Source organism: Marmota flaviventris, chromosome 3, assembly GCF_047511675.1.
Source record: "Marmota flaviventris isolate mMarFla1 chromosome 3, mMarFla1.hap1, whole genome shotgun sequence".
NCBI lineage: Eukaryota > Metazoa > Chordata > Mammalia > Rodentia > Sciuridae > Marmota > Marmota flaviventris.
Window position 1 is genome coordinate 7,302,503 of NC_092500.1, and position 20,393 is coordinate 7,322,895.

Genomic DNA, 20,393 nt, shown 5'->3' on the forward strand with positions numbered 1-20,393 from the left:
AAATAAAGTTTTTTGTTTTTTTGTTTTTTTTTTAAATGGAGATAGTAGCACTTAAGTCTCATAGTACTGCAGTTAGGAAAAAAAATAACATCTCATTGTAGGTGTATGCACATGAGAAAAAAACTATAAAATAGCATACCAAGATAAGGCAATGTACTAATTATCTTTCTAAGAACACATTAGAGCAGAAGCTTGAGAAGAAGCAGGCTGCAGTTTGCACTGACCAAGGACCTCCTGTTCAGTGGGGTCTGGGAAAACTCCGAGCATCGGCTCAGCATGGCTTCCAGCAAGGCCCGCAGGGCCCGGTACTGCACAGGTGGAGCACTCTGATGGTCCTTCCTGCATCCAAAGAGACAAAAGCAGGCTCAGGAGGCGGTAAGAAACTCCCAAGATCACTTCAGGCTCTTCAGCAAAAGAAGACAGTGTAAGTGGCTCAGAACATGGGGTTTTATCTGATAAAAATCCTTGCTCTAATCCTTCTGTAACTGCATGACAAAGGTGAACAGTACTGTACTCATAGAAAGATTCTGAGGATCAAATTAGCTAACATAAGTCACACACTTAGCCCAGTGTCAATGCATAGCAAGTTCTTACCAATACCAGTCATGGTTATTATTATTGTTATTAAGGACACAGTGTTTTCTCACCTCAAAGGGCCTCCTAGTAAAAGCAGCATTCTCTAGAACTCTCTAGAATGTGCATCAATGGATGCAATGGCCACTGCTGTCAAGTAGATGATAAGCACTCCTTGGAAATCAAACCAACCTTATTCTGTATTATTTTAATAGCAAAAGCCAGGATCAATAAGTAAAGTTATCAGGACCCAGATTTTATTTCAGTATTTCTAGAGTTGAAACTCTGTAGAGGTAGAGGGTCTAAAGTGAATTCCCCATTCTATGAGATATAAGCAAAGGCTGGAGAACTACTTTTGGAAATTCCATCATCATGAGTATGGGGTAAATATGAATAGGTAACACTTAGGGTCTATTTGAACCCTCCTGTTCTATAGACTCAAAGGAGGCAAGAGTCATTGACTAGTCTAATTATAAGTGCAAAGAGGCCACTGACCTTAAACAGAGCTACATGCATTGCAAATTGATGCTAAATAAAGAAGTTACTCAATCCCCAGTACTGCAAAAAAATAAAAAGATGTTATCTGGGCATAGTGGTGCATGCCTATAATCCTAGATATTCAGGAAACTGAGGCATGAGAATCTCAAGTTGGAGGCCACCCTTGGCAAGTTGGCAAGACTGTCTCAAAATTTTTAATTTTTAAATAAATTAGTGACTACTTGATTGGATTACTGGTTGCCTAGGGCCACTATAATAGATTATCACAAACTGGTGACTTCAAACAATAGAAGTTTATTCCCTCATAGATCTGGAGGGTAGAAATATAAAATCAAGCTGTCAGCAGGTCCACGCTCCCTCCAAAAGATCCTAGGAACAATCCTTCCATGCCTCTCCTTAGCTTCTGGTTGTTGCCAGCAACCCATGGCATTCCTTGGCTTACAGCTGCATGGTTCCAATCTCTGCCTCTGCCTTCATATGAACCTCTTCCCTCTGGGTGTGTCTGTGTCGCTGTACATCCAAATCTCCCTCTCTTAGACTCCAGTCATGGCAAATAGAGCCCCTGCTGTGTAGCCTTATCTTAAAGACATCTATAAAGGCCCTATTTCCAAATAAGGCACAGTCATAGCTTCTGGATAGACATAATGTTAGAGAGAAGCTAGGCAACTCAATAAAGTAACTAAAATAATAAAAGTAAAGTAATAAAGTAAGAAAATGCCTGAAAACCTCACTGCTGGTTCCTTTTTGTGTGTGTGTGTATGTATGTATATATATATTTTAAATATCTTTATTTTGTTTATTTATTTTCATGTGGCGCTGAAGATCGAACCCAGTGCCTCACATGTGCGAAGCAAGCACTCTGCCTCTGAGCCACAACCCCAGCCCTTAATATATATTTTTTAAATTTTTTGTAGTTATAGATGGACAACATGCCTTTATTTATTTTTATGTGGTGCTAAGGAACGAACCCAATGCCTTACATGTGCTAGGCAAGCACTCTGCCACTGGTCTACAGCCCCAGCCCCTGTGTTAATATTTTTATTAAGGCATTTTTTTATACATAATTGTGGGGTTTACTGTGACATATTCATAAAGGTGTACATGTTCATTCTTCTCAATCCCTTTTCCCTCTCCTTAATCCCCATCCTCTATTCTATTGATCTTCTTTTAATTTATTAACATTGTTTTTTAATTGGTATATTATAGTTATACATAAAAGTGAAATTCATTGTGATATATTCACATATGCCCAGAGCATAATTTGTAATTTGGCCAATTCCCAGCTCCTCTCAATCTCTTTCTCACCATCCCAGCTGGGATGTACATCCTGATTTCTCTCTCTCTCTCTCTCTCTCTCTCTCTTTCTCTCATACTGGGGATTGAACTCAGGGTGCTTTACCACTGAGCTACATCCTCACCCCTTTTTATTTTTTGTTTCCAGACAGGCTCTCTCTAAATTTCTTAGTGCCTACGTTGCCCAGGCTGGCTTCAAACCTGCCATTTTCCTGCCTCTGCCTCCGAGTCACTGGGATTGTTGCAGACATGTGCCACTACACCCAGCTTGAGATTCTCTTTTTCAATATTTGTTAAGAATCCAAGATCACAGAGCAGACTTACTGTAGGTGGGATCCCACAAAGTTTTAGATTCAATGAAATATTTTGGTTGGTATAAGAAAACAGGGGTAGAACCACATACTTTATGAGTTTGATGGAAGAAATGTTGCATTTTTTTGAGCCACTATAGTTCTGTTAAGACAGGCTTTGGTCCCACCTCCTCAGCATGTTGGTTCTTCAACCCTAGCTTTCTAAGAAACTGGACCTTTATCTCCAGTAGTTTTTACCTCTCTGCATCCTCTGACACTGAGATATTTGTAAGAAGTGTATCATATATGAGTAGATACACAAGGTATAGTTTGTCAGCAAACCCTACCACAATGAAGTATCTAGATGGGTGAAGGCTGACTGAATATGCCTCTTCTTGGTGTTCCTTAAATGGTACCAGAGTGCTTGCTGATCTGTCAGGGACACTGTGTTGCTGTAAACCTGGTTTTTACTGGTGCTGGTGACCAGAGTTCCCTCTGAGATGCCAAAACACATGCACAGAACATCCTGTCTACAGGCTGACTTGGGTTATTGTTGTGTGGGTCCACAGGAATCTAGTAGATGGGGTTGTTTTGAGTTTTGGTTCTAACAATGGCCATTACTTTCTGCTTTTCTTATAGCCAATAGACAAGTGTTGACTCTTGAGGTGAAGTCTGAGTCAATATGTGTTTAGAGTCTTGAGAAAAAGCCACATGAATAAATCTGTCAACTGGGAAGCCAAAATCATTCAGAACTTTGTGCTTCTGGCAAGAGATGGATGATTGTTCATCATAGTGATGATGGGTTCCTCCTGTCCAGTCTCAGACACAGCAAGGCACTGCCAGTTGGGATTGCTGTACAAGGCAATGTTTGAGCCTGTTTACTTCCGTGTAAGTATGTGTGGAATGAATGTCTAGTTTCTGAGGGCTGATATTATCTTTTGGGAGATTTTTTTTTTTCCAGTCCTAGAGATTGAACCACTGAGCTACATCCCCAATCCTTTTTTATTTTTTATTTTGAGACAGAATCTTGCCAAGTTGCTGAGGCTGACCTTGAACTTATGATCCTCCTGCCCCAGTCTCCCAGTGACTGGAATTACATGCATGCCCCATCACACTGGACTCTTTGGGGAGATTTCAAGCGGAATTCCAAGGTCTAGATTCAAGAATGTTACTTGCTGAAAAGCAGTACTCCTAGTGCTTGAATCCTGAGCCATGGAGCAACTGGGAAATGAACTCTTCCTCTAATCTCCCATCTTTAATTCCTCCCTGGGTGAGCCTTAATAGGTTAGGGTTAGTGTCTCAGTCAACTATATATAGTTTAGGCCTCATTGTCCCTTTCCTTCTTCATTTTGGGAAGCTCTAAATTGATCTCAATCAATCTCTCTCTCTCTCTCTCTCTCTCTCCCCCCTCCCCCTCCCTTGCTCGCACGCTCTCCTGAGCATTTGGAGACAGGGTTTTATTGGCTGGTCTTGAACTTCTGGGCTCAATCGTTTCTCTTGCTTCAGCCTCCTGAGTAGATGCAATCTTAGGTGCATGCCCATAAGCCTAGCTTGGAAGCTCTTAGTTCCTAACCTACAATGATCATCAAACTCTGGTTCCATTGTACTTAAATATTTTTCAACAGTTTTATTCCTTAGTCTTCCTTTAAGTTGTGCTTCCCAGAGACCCTCTGGAACCACTGCACCTAAGAGGGACCACCTCAGTAAACATTCTGGGAAGTTAAAGTCAAAAGTAAAGTCCTGTCTAGGCACAATAGTGCACACTTAAAATCCCAGCTGCTCTAGAGACTGAGGCAGGAGGATCTCAATTTTGAGGCTTGCCTTGGCAACTTAGTAAGACCCTATCTCAAAATAAAAAAATAAAAAGAACTGGGGGTATAGCCCAGTGTCCCTGGATTCAATCCTCAGTATTGCAAAAAATAAAAAAAGTAAAATCATTTAAAGATTAAAACGCACCCTCCCCTCTCTCTCCCCCCAATTCTGACTAAATCAGCTTTCTAGCCTCTTCCAGCACTAACCCCCTTCATGTACAGTCCTGGCTCAACTGGCTTCTGTACCCTCAGTAATCCCTATGCTTTCCACCCTCCTGCTTCTGCTAACCCTGTCCTTCCACACACAAACTTCTCCCTCATCTCTCCTAGCACAGCTCAAACATCACCACCTGCCTGAAAGGTGCTTCTGTCCCCTTTGCACCCACCTCCTGAAAGAGTTCCAGCTCTCCACGGGAACCTCTGACAGACTTGTTCTCATGCTGCACCTTTGGTACCCTGCTGGTTTACTCATTTTACCCTCCCAGGGATTCACACCCAGATTTAGAGATTCAAATCCAGGGAAGGACAAAGGGAGAAGGGAGATAGACTGAAGTCATTGTAATGTAAATGCTGTTTTTTCATTTCAATTTTTAGAACCAAGGGGGAGTCAAATCACAAAGACTTAAAAATGGTTCTAGTAGAGACTATAAATATTAACAACCTTTATATAAGGTAAAATGAAAATAGAGCTGACTGACCTTGAGAAGTAGAAAGGAGGGAGAAAAGGAGAAGGAAGATGGGGTGGTGTGAAAGAATGGGAGTCCAGAACACTGCCTTAAGCTGAGGGAATGGGAAATACCAGCTTTTAGTATATTATTTAAAGGCTTGACGACATAAAATATTAACTAGCAAAAATGCCAAGATGTAGAGAAGACAAAAAAAGTAAGCTACTTAACCTTGATGTTTTGTACTGCAGAGTCAAGGAGCAATGTCTTAAATTGACAAATAAAGATATAGCTTTAGGGAGACAATAAACAGAACTAAACCAAAATGAGTTTAAATTAGTCTTCTTTAGGACATGGAGACAGAATTAGAGAGGTGCTCATTTTCATTATAAACCTGAGGCAGGATAGAAAAAAAAAAAAAAAGATAGGTACAAAAGAGACAAAAGGAAATGTTTGTCACTCCCTAAGCCAGTTTTCTTTCCCAGGCCTGGCACCGAAAAACCAGCCTCTACCTCAGAGCAAAGCCTGTCCAAGGAAGGGACATGACCTTTGTCCTTGGAAAGACCCACAGAGCACTCCTAGGCACATTCCCACCCTGCTAAGTTGTTTATCTACAAATAACAGGAGAGATCTGCTGCGCCAGGTGTCCCTGACTCAGTCTGGCTGGGTGGGGACCCATAGCAATCCCCTAGTAGCCACCAATCAGCATGAGACAGGGAAATACCTGGGATGCCAGATGACCCTCCCAGTAGTTTATAGTGTTGGGAAACCGTGTAGTTCAGCATGAACACCCCTCTTGGCTTAAACCAGTCAGTTCAAATGAATCCCCCTCTTGTAGTAACCAATCACCCCTACCCAACTTGTTCCTGCCAGTGAATGTGCTAATCATGTTTTAGAGTTGTTATTTGATTTTCCCGCGGTGTGTGATGACTTGCTAAGAGATGCTATGATGTATGTGGAGGTCCCTGCCTTCTCCAAAGAATGTATAAAACTGCTGCAACCCTGGGCTCTCAGGGCCTCTCAGCATCACCAGTTGCTGTGTGTGTGCGCGGAGGACCAAGCTAGCTCGCAATAAACACCTCTTTGCTGCTTACATCAATCTTGGTCTCTGGTGGTCTTTTGGGGGGGTCCCAAATTCGAGCATAACAGCACACTCAAAATTCTGAGAAATCTGCAAATCTTAGAGTTACCATAAATTTACTCACTTAGGAAAATTTCCTTGTGCAATAAATAGATTAAGTGAAAAGAGATACAATATATATTTTTTTTAATATTTATTTATTTTTAGTTATCGGCGGACATAACATCTTTGTTTGTATGTGGTGCTGAGGATCGAACCCGGGCCGCACGCATGCCACGCGAGCGCGCTACCACTTGAGCCACATCCCCAGCCCCGAGATACAATATTTTTAAGAAGGTACTTTCCAACATTATCCACTGATCAGATAATGAAGACATTGTCAGCCTAAAGATCCTGAGAATTGCCAGACCAACATAAACCATCTCATGATCACCAGACTGATGTCAGCCCCATATTCTTTCCCATTCCCACTTTCTTTAAAAGTTTCCTTAAAAAAAGAGAGAGAGTGAGTGACTGAGAACCCCAAAAAGTATCTCTTACTCTCAGGGTGACCTGTGTTCTCCCTTATATGTGTCTCTGCTTTTCTATATAAATCTGTGTCTCTGACATGCCCTTAAATTCATTTTTGTGATGTTTGTCAAAAAGCCTGGGCTGGGGTTAAGGCTCAGTGGCAGAGTGCTTGCCTAGCACACGTGAGGCCCTGGGTTTGATCCTCAGCACCACATAAAAATGAAGTAAAGATATTGTGTTCACCTACAACTAAAAAATAAAATAAGATATTTTTTAAAAAAAGAACCCCACTCATCCTGAGTTGAGGTCCCCCTCTCTGGGAACTCCTCGGGATTTCTCCAGGGACAAACCCTCTGTACTTTTAAATTTCTATTATTTGAATGTATTGCTTTATTAGAAATATAAAAGAGAAAAACACGGGAACAAAATAAAACTTGAGAAAACAATGTAACAGATAAATACAGTTTCCTCAGTTACTTTTTGTCAAGACTTCAGCATCTTGCTAAGAAATAATTTCTCATCTTAACTCTATGATCTCTTAGTCTCACCATCCATTTTTATATCCTTTATTTATATATTTACTACCTATTAGGAATGAGAGATATAGCAATGAAAAAAATAACAAAGCTTGGAACTTATATTTTAGGAGGGGAGAATACAAAACAAAATGAGTAAAACAGAACTCTTGAGTGTTGGGTATGTGCTAGAGCAGCCTGATAGGTCAGTTACGGAAGGATACTCTGAATAAGACCTGAAGAATAAGAAGAAGCCAGTCATGCAAAGATTTAAGGGAAGAATATTGTAGGCAGAGGGAACAGTTATTCCTACAGCAGGAATAAGTTTGGTGTATTCAAGAAACGAAAGGCCACAGGAGTGAGCAAGAAGTGACTGAGTATTAATTGTGGAGTTGAGGACTCAAATCTAATTCTAAATCCAAAATTGAATTATCTTTCCTCTATCTCCTGGTGGCATAAACAAATTGAATTTTAAGTTTCTGGAATAAGGCACTAGGAGTTGGAAATGTCTGGAGCCCAGGAAAATACTGTCATGAATTTTGGATAAAATGCACACATTTTGGGATTAGGACTTGACACCTGACCCAAAGGTGTCAGGTCCTAATCCCAAAATGTGTGCATGTTGCTTTCTAGGTAAAGCTTTTACAGATAGAATTAAGGATTTTTAGATGAGACGATTATCCAGGTGGGCCCTAAATGTCATCACAAGTATCTTTATCAAAAATAAGCAGAGGGCGCTGGGGTTATGGCTCAGTGGTAGAGTGCTCGCCTAGCATGCATGAGGCACTAGTTTCAATCCTCAGCACCACATAAAAATAAAGATATTGTATCCACCTAAAACTAAAATAGAAAGAGAGAAAGAAAGAAAAAGAAAAGAAAAGAAAGAAAGAAGCAGAGGGAGATTAGACACATACACAGAGGAGAAGGTAAGATGATCACAGTGGAGTGATGTGGCCACAAGCCAAGGAACTCCTGGAGCAACCAGCAGTATAAGAGTCAAGGAGGACTCTCCCTCAGAGCCTCTAAAGCTTGTGCAGTCTTGCCGATATCCTGATTTCAGTCTAGTTGTATTGATTTTGGACTCCTGGCCTCTAGAACGATGAAAACATAAATGTCTGTTGTTTTAAACCCTCAAGTTTATGGTAATTTGTGATAACTGGAAAGTAACACAGCCATGTTAGGCAAGAACTATAGATCTGAGCAACATCAGCCCAGAGCTAGGAGCTGAAGTTCTGTGTGTAGATAAGAGCATTTGAGGAGAAGCTACAGTAAGAGAACCAGGGATAGAGAGTGTTCAAGAGTTGCCAGCTTCTAGTTTAAGATGTTAGAGCCAACAAGTACAGTTATCTCTGCTACTCCTTTCCAAAATAAAAGAGTTTTTTTCCCCCCAAGATATAAATTCAAAACAACAAGGAAAATACAAAAGACATGAGTATGTAACACTCTGAAAGTAAATGCCTTGACAGCTCTCTGAAAGCAGAATCCTGATTCAGCAGCAGGAAAACTAAGAAGTAACCTTATTTACTCCAGGAACCCTTCAAAAGGCAGAAGAATTAGTAGCAACAAGTCCTACAGAAGTGGGAGTAAAGTCTAGAATAAAACAGAAAAACTGGTTGTTAGTTTGTTTAAAAGCAAATGGAGGGCTAGGGCTCTAGCTCAGTGGAAGAACACTTGCCTAGAATGTGTGAGACACTGGGTTCGATCCTTAGCACCACATAAAAAGATAAACAAATAAAAGCAAATGGACTCCAACCCCTTCCATGAGACCATATTAACAAAGCGACTTATCTTCCTTCCCCTGGCAGGAGTTTAGAGACTTATTCTCTGAAGGTGAAACAGAGAGCCTCTGAATTGTTCAGATACAAGATACTTACTGAGAATGTACAGAAGCTCACAAAGCTCACGCTGTGAATGTTGAGAGGCCCCACTTAGCCACTTAGACTCCTCTAAGCAGGAGCCTGAAGAGTGTCCTCTAACCTGACCAGCCTGAGGGGAGACCTTAAGATCCTGACATCAGGATTCCTCCAGCTTTTCCTTAATGAAACCCACAGCTTCTCAGCCCCACTCAAACAAAGAACTTCCCATGAGCTTTCTAGTGCCTCATCCTTAAGTGTAATAAGGTAGTCAAAGATCAGCAGACATCTGAGAAAACTTCCCAAGTAAAAGCAATACAAAAAACAAAAGAGCAACATAAAGAAGACTGAAGAAAAATGAGTACTTCAATAAAACTCTTCTCAGAAAGGTAAAAATTATGCCCATGAAACAAATATGGAATAAAATAAACATTAATTGGAAAGAGCTCTTCCAAATTAAAAATACAAAGTAAAAAATAAAACAATGTATTGAAAGAAAAAGTTAAGAAAATCTCCCAGAAATTAATACACAGTGGTAAAAAGATGAAAAACTCTCAGAAAACAAAATTAGATGAACAATCCAGGATTCCCATCATCTAAATAGCAACTCCAGAAAAAGAGAACAAAATTAATACAGAAGAAAAAGATATAACTGAAAACAAACAAACAAACAAAAAAAAACGCCCTTGGAAGCTGCCTGGCCTTGACCAGCTCCTAGGTACATGGCTGGTAGAAAGCTCTGTTTTGCAGGGTCTCTCACCTCAGGAAAGCAGAAGCAGCCTTCACGGCCTCAGCAGCCACCTCCAGCACAGGGCTGCTCACTGCCTCTTGGAGGGCGCGGCCGGCATCCCCACACATGGCTGAGCTTGTGAACAGCCTGATCTCCTCCGGCTGCCTGGAGAATGGTGGACGAGAAGCAAATGGGTGAACTCCTACTGCTGGCCACCAGAAATAAAAGCTCACTTTTCCTTTTCCAGTCTGGCCCCTATGGGTGTGATGCTCTCCCACTTTGCTCACCTAGTCAGGATCTCAGCAAACAGCAGCAGGCCCTGCTTGTGCAGCTCTGTGTTGGTCAGCTTCAGGCTTCCCTGGAGGCTCCTCACCACTGCCTCAATCCCTAATTCAAGATGACATGCTAGAGGCCAGGGATCAGTACTCTACAGTTCCTTCATCACCCACCCAAGAGAGGTGACATGCTCTGGGTAGTACCTACTGGCTGGAGGAACCCTTATGGAGGAACCCTGATGAAGTTAAGCCTATGAGACCCAGCTGGGAGATCTTCAAGGACAGACTTTCATTAGAATAATCTCTGTCTCCCCTACCTTAGTACAAGCCACAGTACAGGCCTTGATGGTAAATACCTACTGACCAAGTTACATATTCTCTATTTGACATACTCCTACTCCTCCTTGAAGAATCAGCTTGAACCTCTGCTCCTCCAGGAAGCCTTCCCTGATCCACTCAGGCAGAGATGTAAACCTCCTTGAGCTCCCACAGTCCTTATGCTTCCATTTAGCACAGCTCTAATGAGTTTCTAATGAAATTGCCTGTTCACAAATCTCTCTCCACTTCCTGGGGATAAGGACCATGCTATAAGTCTTTCCAAATATCCAAGACCTAGCCTGGCATAGACTAAGAAGAGAAAATTTAAAATGAATGATTAAATGTGCCCATTCTAAAAATCCAGATGTGATAATAAAAAGTGCCAACAAAAACAGCATCATCAGTATGGTAGGGGAAAGGACAGTTTCAAGAAACTTTAAAAGGATGAAATTAACAAAACTTAGGGACTAACTAGATGAACATATATCTGGAGTATGTAGGGACTGAATCCAAGACCGAGTAACATTTAGAATTGTCTTTAATGTGCAACAGGAATTCATTTAGCAGCTAATTGGAAGGCCTTTCCCTTGCTGAAGAGTCTAAACATATTTCTGCTAATCAGTGAACAGCAGAACCATTTGGATATTGGTGCTTATATACTGAATCTGGTAATGTGTTTCAGATGATGGAAATTCTCAGTCTAGTGCTTTCCTCAAGTAGAGGCCAGCTCCCCATCACTGCTACTACTACCAATTTCAAACATCCGTCAACCAGACCCAGAGCTAATACAGGACCCACACTACCAACCATACACCGTGTGACACTTGGAAAAGAAGAGTGGCTCTTCTGCCAGGAGTATCAAGCAGTTGTAGATGGACCAGATGAGCACTTCACTGGATGAGGAAAGATGCTCAAAGAGGAATTCTGGCCAGGCAGGGGGGAAGAAAACAATAAATGACAGCCATGAGATCACAACCCTTTAACTGATGCAAAGGCCTTGGATGTATTCAGCATCTTAATCCTGATGCTGTTTCTGTTCACACACCCTCTCCATGAGACATGGTCATCAATTCGCAGATAAAACTGTAAAGTATTCAGGGTTCTGGTCTAAATCATTTCTTTTTAACAGATGGAGAAAATGAGGCAAGAGAGACACAGTCAGTGGCAGAAGTAGGACTGGAACTTATGGAACTCAGGTCTCTTAATTCTCAGGATTGCAGCAATATGATGCAGAAAAAGATTTCTCAGAGTCAGAGAAACTTGATTTTATATTCCATCTCTGCCCCATGACGAGCCTTGTGGGTTTGAACCAGTTATTACCCTTCTCTGAGCCTCATTTACCCTCAATTTCATTTACAACCCCTCAAGTTGGTTTACATTCCCCATACACCCACATCTCCTATAAAAATGGGTATGTGCCTTGAAGCAGTGGCACACGCCTATAATCCCAGCAGCTCAGGAGGCTGAGGCAGGAGGATCACAAGATCAAAGCCAGCCTCAGCAACTTAGCGAGGTCCTAAGCAATTTAGTGAGACCCTATCTCAAAATAAAAATTTAAAAGTGGGTTGGGGGACTGGAGCTGTGACTCAGTGGTAGAGCACTTGCCTAGCATGTGTGAGACACTGAGTTTAATTCTCAGCACTGCATATGAATAAATGAATAAAATAAAGGCCCACCAATATCTAAAAAAAATATTTTAAAAAAATGAGCTGGGGATGTGACTTAGTGGTTAAATATCCCTGGATTCAATCCCTAGTCATTCCCCCCACCAAAGTGAGGAATTAAATGTGGTAACATTTATAAGCACCTCAGGGCATATCTCCTGGCTCCTTACAGGTCCTAGAGAAACATTAGTTCCCTTTACCTTTCTGACCTACAGATTTTTCTCTACCCCACACTAGGTTTTACTCCTAGAAATTCAAATAAATCACAAAAAGCAGGAACAAATTACTCAAGATCATATAAAGAAATATGTAGCAAGAGGATAAAGAAATTATGAAGCCTACTTTACATAAAACTGACCCTGTACCCACCCCATTTCTTTGGTGTGAGCTATCAAAGATCCCCTGACAAGGATGCTGCCATTGCTGTGATCCTCAGGGCTCCAACTGAAACCATGGGGTCCATGGAGGAGAGGATTAGAGGGCCTCCTTACCTGGGATGTCAGCATGGATAAAAGCCGGGGCATGCTTCACTGGAGAGTGGACCAACACTGCAGTTATACAATGGGCACTGGCCACCTGCAGAGTCTCATCTCTGGAGAGGAGAAACTGGAGAAACAGTCAGGGAAAAAAAATACCCCAGTCACACCACTGATAGCATCAGAGGACCCAGCCCCAGTGCCTCAGGGCAGGAGCCTGATTTACCTCTTATCTCTCCTGTACTATATGGTACCCAGCACATAGGAAAATAGACATCAATTTTGGAAAAGAATCTCTGTGAAGTACACTGATGAGAAACAGAATGAAAGCTCATAATGTAAAATCCACCAGTGCCACTCAAAGAACACTAAAACCACCATCAAGTAGTGCTCATGTCTTCACTGACAAAAGTACTTTGAAAGCCCTCACCTGGTTTGATATTTGCAGCAAGCAGCACATATATCACCAGGATATATGTGCTGGTGACATAAGAAGGGAAGGTTCCACTACGATCTTCACTTTATGAACATATACATAGCATGCCTGAGGAAGTTATAATTAGACAGGCCTACCTGCAGGACTGAGCCGGGGCTGATTTGTGAACCTGAATTTTAGGAGGGTTCCTACCACTCCCAGAACTGATAAGGGTGTGTGACTAAACATTTGAACAAACATGTTGAATACCTGCTTCCCTCCCAAGAGTCTGGAATTTTGGTATGTATGAGGCAGAGGGTACTTCCATGATCAGCCAGACCCCAACAAAAACACTGGGCCCTGAGATTCTAATGAGCTTCCCTTGTAGGTAATGTTTCACATGTGTTACAATTAATTGCTGGAGGAATTACATGTGCTGTGTGACCCCCTATAAGAGAACTCTGGAATCTTGTGCTTGGTTTACCCCAAATCCCATGCCATGTGCCTTTTATTTCTGCTAATTTTTCTTTGTATCCTTTCACTGTAATAAATCATTACATAGTGTATAACTATATGCTGAGTCCTCTTAGCGAATCATCCCACCTGGAGGTGGTCTTGGGGACCCTTCACCAGGTTAAGTTACTTACCACACTGCAAAGAGGTGACAAAACTAAGGCAGAAATCTAATTCAGCCACATCCAAATATAGGAATCTTCCCACACCTGAGTGCCCCATTAAAATTTTAGATCAGGTTACCCCTTTATTCAAAACCTCCCAATGAATTTCCATTCAAACTCCTACTAGACACATGCTAGGCAAGCGCTCTACCACTGAGCTACAACCCCAGGCTTTGTATTATTATTTTTTTATTTTTTAAATATTATGTATCTTGATTACTGAGTATTTTACAGCCATTAGGAGGGCTCCTAACACTTCCAGAAACAAGAAAAGAATCAATTGCAACCACAGATTTTAAATATAACATGAACTGATCTTTTGTGGGGGAATGCCTAGCAGCAAGCAGCACATATATCACCAGGAAAGGTAGAGTGAGCCTGATTTTATAGCTTCGAAGGAAAAGGACCAAGTCTATTCATGTTCGGAAGAAAAGCATCTGGAGACAGCAGATTTAACCCATCTCTGTCATAATATGTCATTATACGTCAAAATTGTCTTATTACAAGCAGACACCTACTTTATTAGTGTGCAAAGGAGTTTAGATATTATTCTTTATCTTGGTCTCTTTTCTAAAGGAAATAACATATGGTATTTTACATCAAGATGTTATTCATGGGGACTGGGGTTGTGGCTCAGTGGTGGAGCTCATGGCTAGCATGTGTGAAGCACTGGGTTTGAGTCTCAGAACTGTGTATAAATAAATAAAATAAAGGTCCATCCAAAAAATATATGTATATAATATATATATATGTGTGTGTGTGTGTGTATATATATATAATATGTATATATAAAGATGTTGTTGATGTAAGGCAAACTGCTATTTTATGTACCATTTAATGGGTAGCACATTTTCTTTTCCCTTTTTTTAATATATATTTTTTAGATGTTGATGGACATTTATTTTATTCATTTACCTATATGCAGTACTGAGAATCAAACGCAGTGCCTCACACATGCTAGACAAGCACTCTACCACTGAGCCCCAACCCCAGCCCCTTCTTTTCTCTTTATTTATTTTGTACTGGGGATTGAACCTGGGCGTGATTTACCATCGAGCTACATTTTTTTAAATATTTTTTTTAGTTATAGATGTACATAATACCTTTATTTTATTTTATTTTTTTTTATGTGGTGCTGAGGATCAAACCCAGTGCCTCACACGTTCAAGGCAAATGCTCTACCACTGAGCTACAACTTCAGCCCCTAAGGCACATTTTTAAATTTTTGAGACAGGACCTGCCAAGTTGCTTAGGGCCTCACTAAATTGCTAAGGCTGGCCTCGAACTTGCAATTCTCATGCCTCAGCCTCCCAATTATCTAGGATTACATGTGTGCACCACATCTGGTACACATTTTCTTAAGAAAAGAATAGTACCAATTAAACTATTACACACCATTGATGGTAAAGTATCTCCCATCAGAGCTGAGCACAGTGGCACACACCTATAATCCCAGCCACTCCAGAGGCTGAAGCAGGAGTATCACAAGTTCAAGGCCAACCTCAGCAACTTAGTGAGGCCCTAAGCAACTTAGCAAGACCCTGTCTCAAACTAAAAAACAAAAAAGACTGAGGATGTGGTTCAGTGATAAAGCACCCTTAGGTTAGGACCCAGTACAAAATAAATAAATAAATAAATAATTACCATGACCTATCAGGGCTTCCATGACTTGCTCTGCTTAATCTCTAGCCTCATCTTGTGCCACTTTACCTCACCTCCCACCCACCAGCCATCCAACCAACTCCATCAGTTTCCAGAATTCACTGAGGCCTTCTCTCCCTCTGGCCTTGATTTGCTACTCCTGCCTGAAAGGCTTTTCTGCCCACTCTTCATGTCATTTCTTATTAATTCTTGAACTGTCAGCTCAAAAGTCATCCCTTAAGAGAAGCCCTGCCTGACCACTCAACCTGTAAGTGGTTTCTCCACGACAACCTCGTCCCATTATTTCCTTCTCAGCACTTACCACAATCTGTAATTACTTTGGTTGTTCATTCAGTCATGTAGTAATTGCCTTACTCACTAGTCTGTAAACTGTGCTAGGGCAAAAAGTTTGTTTATATACCATGATGTTCCCAGTGCCTAACATAAACAGTGACGTATCACATTAATGCCTGGTATTTGACAAAATGAAGGAATCAATATTGCAACAGCAGGAACACAAACATTAACAACCTACTCCTATAGCATGAGTTTGGGGAGAAAGTTTTGATCATTACCCAAGTGCAGAAAAGAACAGCATTAGACTCTGGCCATTACAAAAATGCCAGAATGGAGGTATAAAGATACATGCCAATATTACCTTTACTTAAAATTTTGAAACTTATTCATCAATATTTTTGCATTATATTTTTAAATATTTTTAGTTGTGGATAGACACAATAACTTTATTTGTTTATATTTTTATGTGGTGCTGAGGATTGAACCCAGTGCCTCACACATGCTAGGCAAGCACTCTACCACTGAGCTACAACAACCCCAGCCTTTGTATTATTATTTTTTTATTTTTTAAAATATTATGTATCTTGATTACTGAGTATTTCTGATCTCCTACTTAAATTCTGTGCCCAATGCAAGTTCCTCCCTCACTCCCTTAGCCCCAATCATACTGGTGGGATTATAAAATAAACCCTAATCATCCAAAGTTGCAATGGAATAAGAGTTTCAATGTATTGACGGAGAGTAGGACCCCCAAAACCAATATTTCTGTCTTTACGAAATAATCTTGCCCCAGGAAAGTGTACTCTTCAGTCTCTGCCACTGCTACCACCATGCTGCCTTGGTGTACTGTGAGGCAGCAAGACCCTTTTCTTAAGTCCTTGTACCCCTGTTGGAATCAGGATCAAATGTCCTAACCACTTGATAACAGGACTTCCTGGATAAAAGCAGAAAAATGAATTCAGGGACCTGATATAAACTTTCCTGGTTTAAATACACAGACCTGCATGGACCATTCTAGAAGCATCCCAGGGAAACAAAGAGGAGCAGTTTGCTTTGGATCTTATTCTATACCCAACTGATCCTTCTGACTAGAGCTCCTCCTCCTTCCTGCGGAAGGAGCCCCACTGCTGGTCAATCAACCCTTGAAATGTCCTAACCACTTGATAACAGGAAAATATACAGCTCTGCTATACTCTGTGCTGAGCATTGGGGAGCAAAACACCAGATTTAGGTGCTACTCTGAAGAAGCTCCAAGTCCATCAACCACAATATGGTGAGACAAGCATTATGACAGAGGACACATTCTGCCTAAAGGAGCCAGGGTAACAGGGAGCCCTACAGGCCTAGAGCTGAATCAGATCAACCATGAGAGAGGAAATAGGCTACAGGCAGAGGGAAGAGCTCCTACACAGCACAGACAGAATGACCCAGCATGAAAAGGACCAGGGAGAAGCTACTTAAGGCTAGAGTGCTGGGTTGCACAGGTAAATGAGGTTCAAGGAGACACAGGGTCCAGATAAAGGGACTTTCAGCGCCAAGCTGGGACACTTATCCCTAAAACAACTGAGGTGGCTTTGTTTCTGTGCTGTATGTTGTCACATCATGCAACATAACCAGTCAGGGTCTTCCAAGTGAATTTAAACTAAATAAGACACAGACAGAAAGTACCTTTTCTTTGGGTTCAGTGACCACTCCTTAGCCTCAGCTACCCAAAAGGGGGCAAGCAGGCAAAAAGAGGGTGAGGAATATGTGCTGGACCTTTTTATTGGGGAGAAGCTATTCAAATGAGGCAAGGGGTCAGGTTTACAAAGGAATAAGTGAGTATAACCCAACCCCCTCTGTGCTGACTACTCCTAGGGCCAGGCCTTGTTATCCCAGCGAGGGAAGAGCCCAAGTCAGGACTCATGGCACTACCGCACCAGACTACAGTGATCTTTCAGATCCCAGTGGTGCATTATACTATAAAAGCCCCTATAAGCATCAGGACTTAAAGGTGCATGCACTTGGAGTGGCTCCCTACAGTATTCTCCATTTTCAGGCAGTCCAGATGTGAAGAAATAGATACTGAATAATAATTTATAACAGAAAAAAATCTTATTTTGAGTCTTCTAATAGCATATCTATTATGGCCAGTAAGGAACATTTTTGGGGAGGCTGGGGTTGTGAATCAGTGGTAGAGCACTTGCCTAGCATATGTGAGGCCCTGGGTTTGAATCTCAGCACTACATAAAAATAAATAAATAAATAAATAAGACATTTTGGAAATGGATAAAAGGTGTGGTGGATGAGGACAGACCCAGGAAGTACTTGGGTTCCATTGTTATTGAAATTAGAGACCAGGAAACAGAAGACAACTACCTTTTTGAGCACCAAAGGCAGTGAGGTCTCTCCTGGTGGCCCCTCCACACTCTGAGCAGTTTCTGCCAGTGCAGATTTGTTCATGATCATGGACACAAAAAGATCATACTTCAGCAGCTGCCTCAACAAACCTAGGAAGCAAAGAGGTTGAGAAGAGAGGTAAGAGGAGCACAGGTACTCCTGGAGTACTCCCAAGATAGAGCCTCAGACATCTCTGGAGAAACCTCTTCAGGTCTCCATAGACATGAAGAATGGTTAGAATCCTTAAGCACCAGGTTGCTTTCTGCAACCCAGCACACTCCCACAGGGACCTAATAAGAACCTACTAAGTCTAGGCTTAAGGGTCTAGGGGTTCAACATTAAGTAAGACAAACTAACCCAAATCACCCTATTGAACTGCATTTCATAGATAAAAGGATAATATCAATTTCACCACAACATCATCTTTCCCCTGGCATAACTCCTGACACACAGCAGGAACTCAATAAATATTTTTTACTTTGTTGGGTATAGTTGGTATATACCTATAATACCAACTACTTGGGAGGCCGAAAAAGGAAGATCACAAGTTTGAGGCCAATCTGAGCAATTTTGTGAGAATTTGTCTTAGAACAAAAAATAAGGGGGCTGGGATTGTGGCTCAGCAGTAGAGCGCTCGCCTAGCATGCGCGGGGCCCTGGGTTCGATCCTTGGCACCACATATAAATAAATGAATGGAATAAGGGTATTGTGTCCAACTACAACTAAAAAAATAAATATTTTAAAAAAGGAAGGGCTGGGAATATGGTAAAGCATCCCTGGGTTCAATCTCCAGTACTGGGAAATATATATTTGTATATATATCTGACTAAACAAATGGAGCACATGCTTCTGCAAAGGGAACAGACATAAAAATAGGTGCAGTGGTGCACACCTGTAATCCCAGCAGCTCAGGAGGCCGAGAAAGGAAAATTCCAAGTTCAATGCCAACTCAGCAACTTAGCAAGACCCTGTCTCAAAATAAAAAATAAAAAGTACAGGGGATGTGGGCTGAGGTAGAGCTTAGGATGTGACCCAGTGGTAGAGCGCTCACCTAGCAGGTGTGAAGCACTGGGTTAAATCCTCAGCACCACATAAACATAAATAAATAAAAGGCCTTGTGTCCATCTACAACTAGAGAAAATATTTAAAAAGAAAAAAAGAGCCGGGGATGTAACTCCATAATGAAATGTCTCTGGGTTAAATTTCTAGAACCCTCCCCCTAAAAAAAAAGTCACACAAAGTTGAGCACTGTGGTGCACACCTGTACTCCCACCTACTCAGGAGGCTGAGGCAGGAGGATTGCTTAAGCCAGGAATATAAAGGTTAGCCTGGGCAACATAAAACGACACCATCTCAAAACAAACAAAAAATAAAAATGAGTCACACAAATGATTACTTAACAATTGTGATGAATGATACAAATGAAGAATGGCCAGACTTTTGAAAATGTATACAGGAGGATCTAACTAAGTGTAGGGATCAGTAAAGCCTTCACCAGCAAGTTAAAGTTCAGCCTGAAGGATAATTAGGTGAAACTATGTGAATGGGAAAAGCGAAGGGAACAACATTCCAGAAACTGAAAAAAAACCACAGTGGTTGAAAGAAATTTAAAAATCCAGAAATGATGACTGAGAGGTCATTATACTATAAAAGCCCCTATAAACAATGTTAGGGATTCTGATCATTATACTGGAAATCATGGGAAGCCACCAACACATTCTGCATAATACATAACTTAGTTAACAGGTGAGCAAACACTGCTTGTCAGAATATTAAAAATTAATCCTAAATATGGTGGGGGAAAAAAGCTCAAGGGATTTGTAGGGAATTGGGGGAAGCATCTAATCCAGCCTGAGGCCTTGGGGAAGGCTTCTAGAAAGAGAAGATATCTGAACAAATCTTGAAGGATGAGAACCTGAAACAAGAGCCAACTACTGGGTAGAAAAAAGAATATACAAAGGCATGAGAGTCTGGTGTATTCCTGGAGAAACATTCAGTTTAGAAAGGCTGTTGTGAGGGCTGGGATTGTGGCTCAAGGTAGAGCACCTGCCTAGCACATGTGAGGCACTGAGTTTGATCCCAAGAACTACATAAAAACAAATAAAATAAAATAAGGGTATTGTGTCCATCTACAACTAAAAATAAATATTAAAAAAAAAGAAAGTCTGTTGTGAGTGCAGAATAAGGAGAGGGAAAACCTGGATAAGGATTAGATCACAAAGAGCTTAGAAGGATCCAGATTTTTAAGGATAAATGAATAAGATAATATATATCAGCCCCATAGTACTTAATGGTTCAAAGGATGTGACCGCACACCTAGCTGGGGGTCAGGGCAAGAAGGAAAGGTTCCAGACAAGAGGTGGTATTTGAAACAGGAATCCCCAGCTAATAAAACTGAGACTTCCCTCTGCTATGCACTGGCTAGCTTGGAG

General features: G+C 41.3%; 1 protein-coding gene across 2 annotated transcripts in view; it reads right to left on the reverse strand.

Moving 5' to 3' along the window:
* Positions 1–20,393, reverse strand: part of Mei1 (meiotic double-stranded break formation protein 1) — a 75,146-nt gene that overhangs the window by 40,025 nt on the left and 14,728 nt on the right. For both annotated transcript variants that reach the window (XM_071609439.1, XM_071609438.1), the window contains 6 exons: positions 17,941–18,071; positions 12,568–12,682; positions 11,220–11,336; positions 10,107–10,206; positions 9,850–9,984; positions 225–339 (listed from right to left, as the gene is read on the reverse strand). In XM_071609439.1, coding sequence (XP_071465540.1) covers positions 225–339; positions 9,850–9,984; positions 10,107–10,206; positions 11,220–11,336; positions 12,568–12,682; positions 17,941–18,071 — 713 coding nt within the window. The remainder of the gene's footprint in view (positions 1–224; positions 340–9,849; positions 9,985–10,106; positions 10,207–11,219; positions 11,337–12,567; positions 12,683–17,940; positions 18,072–20,393) is intronic.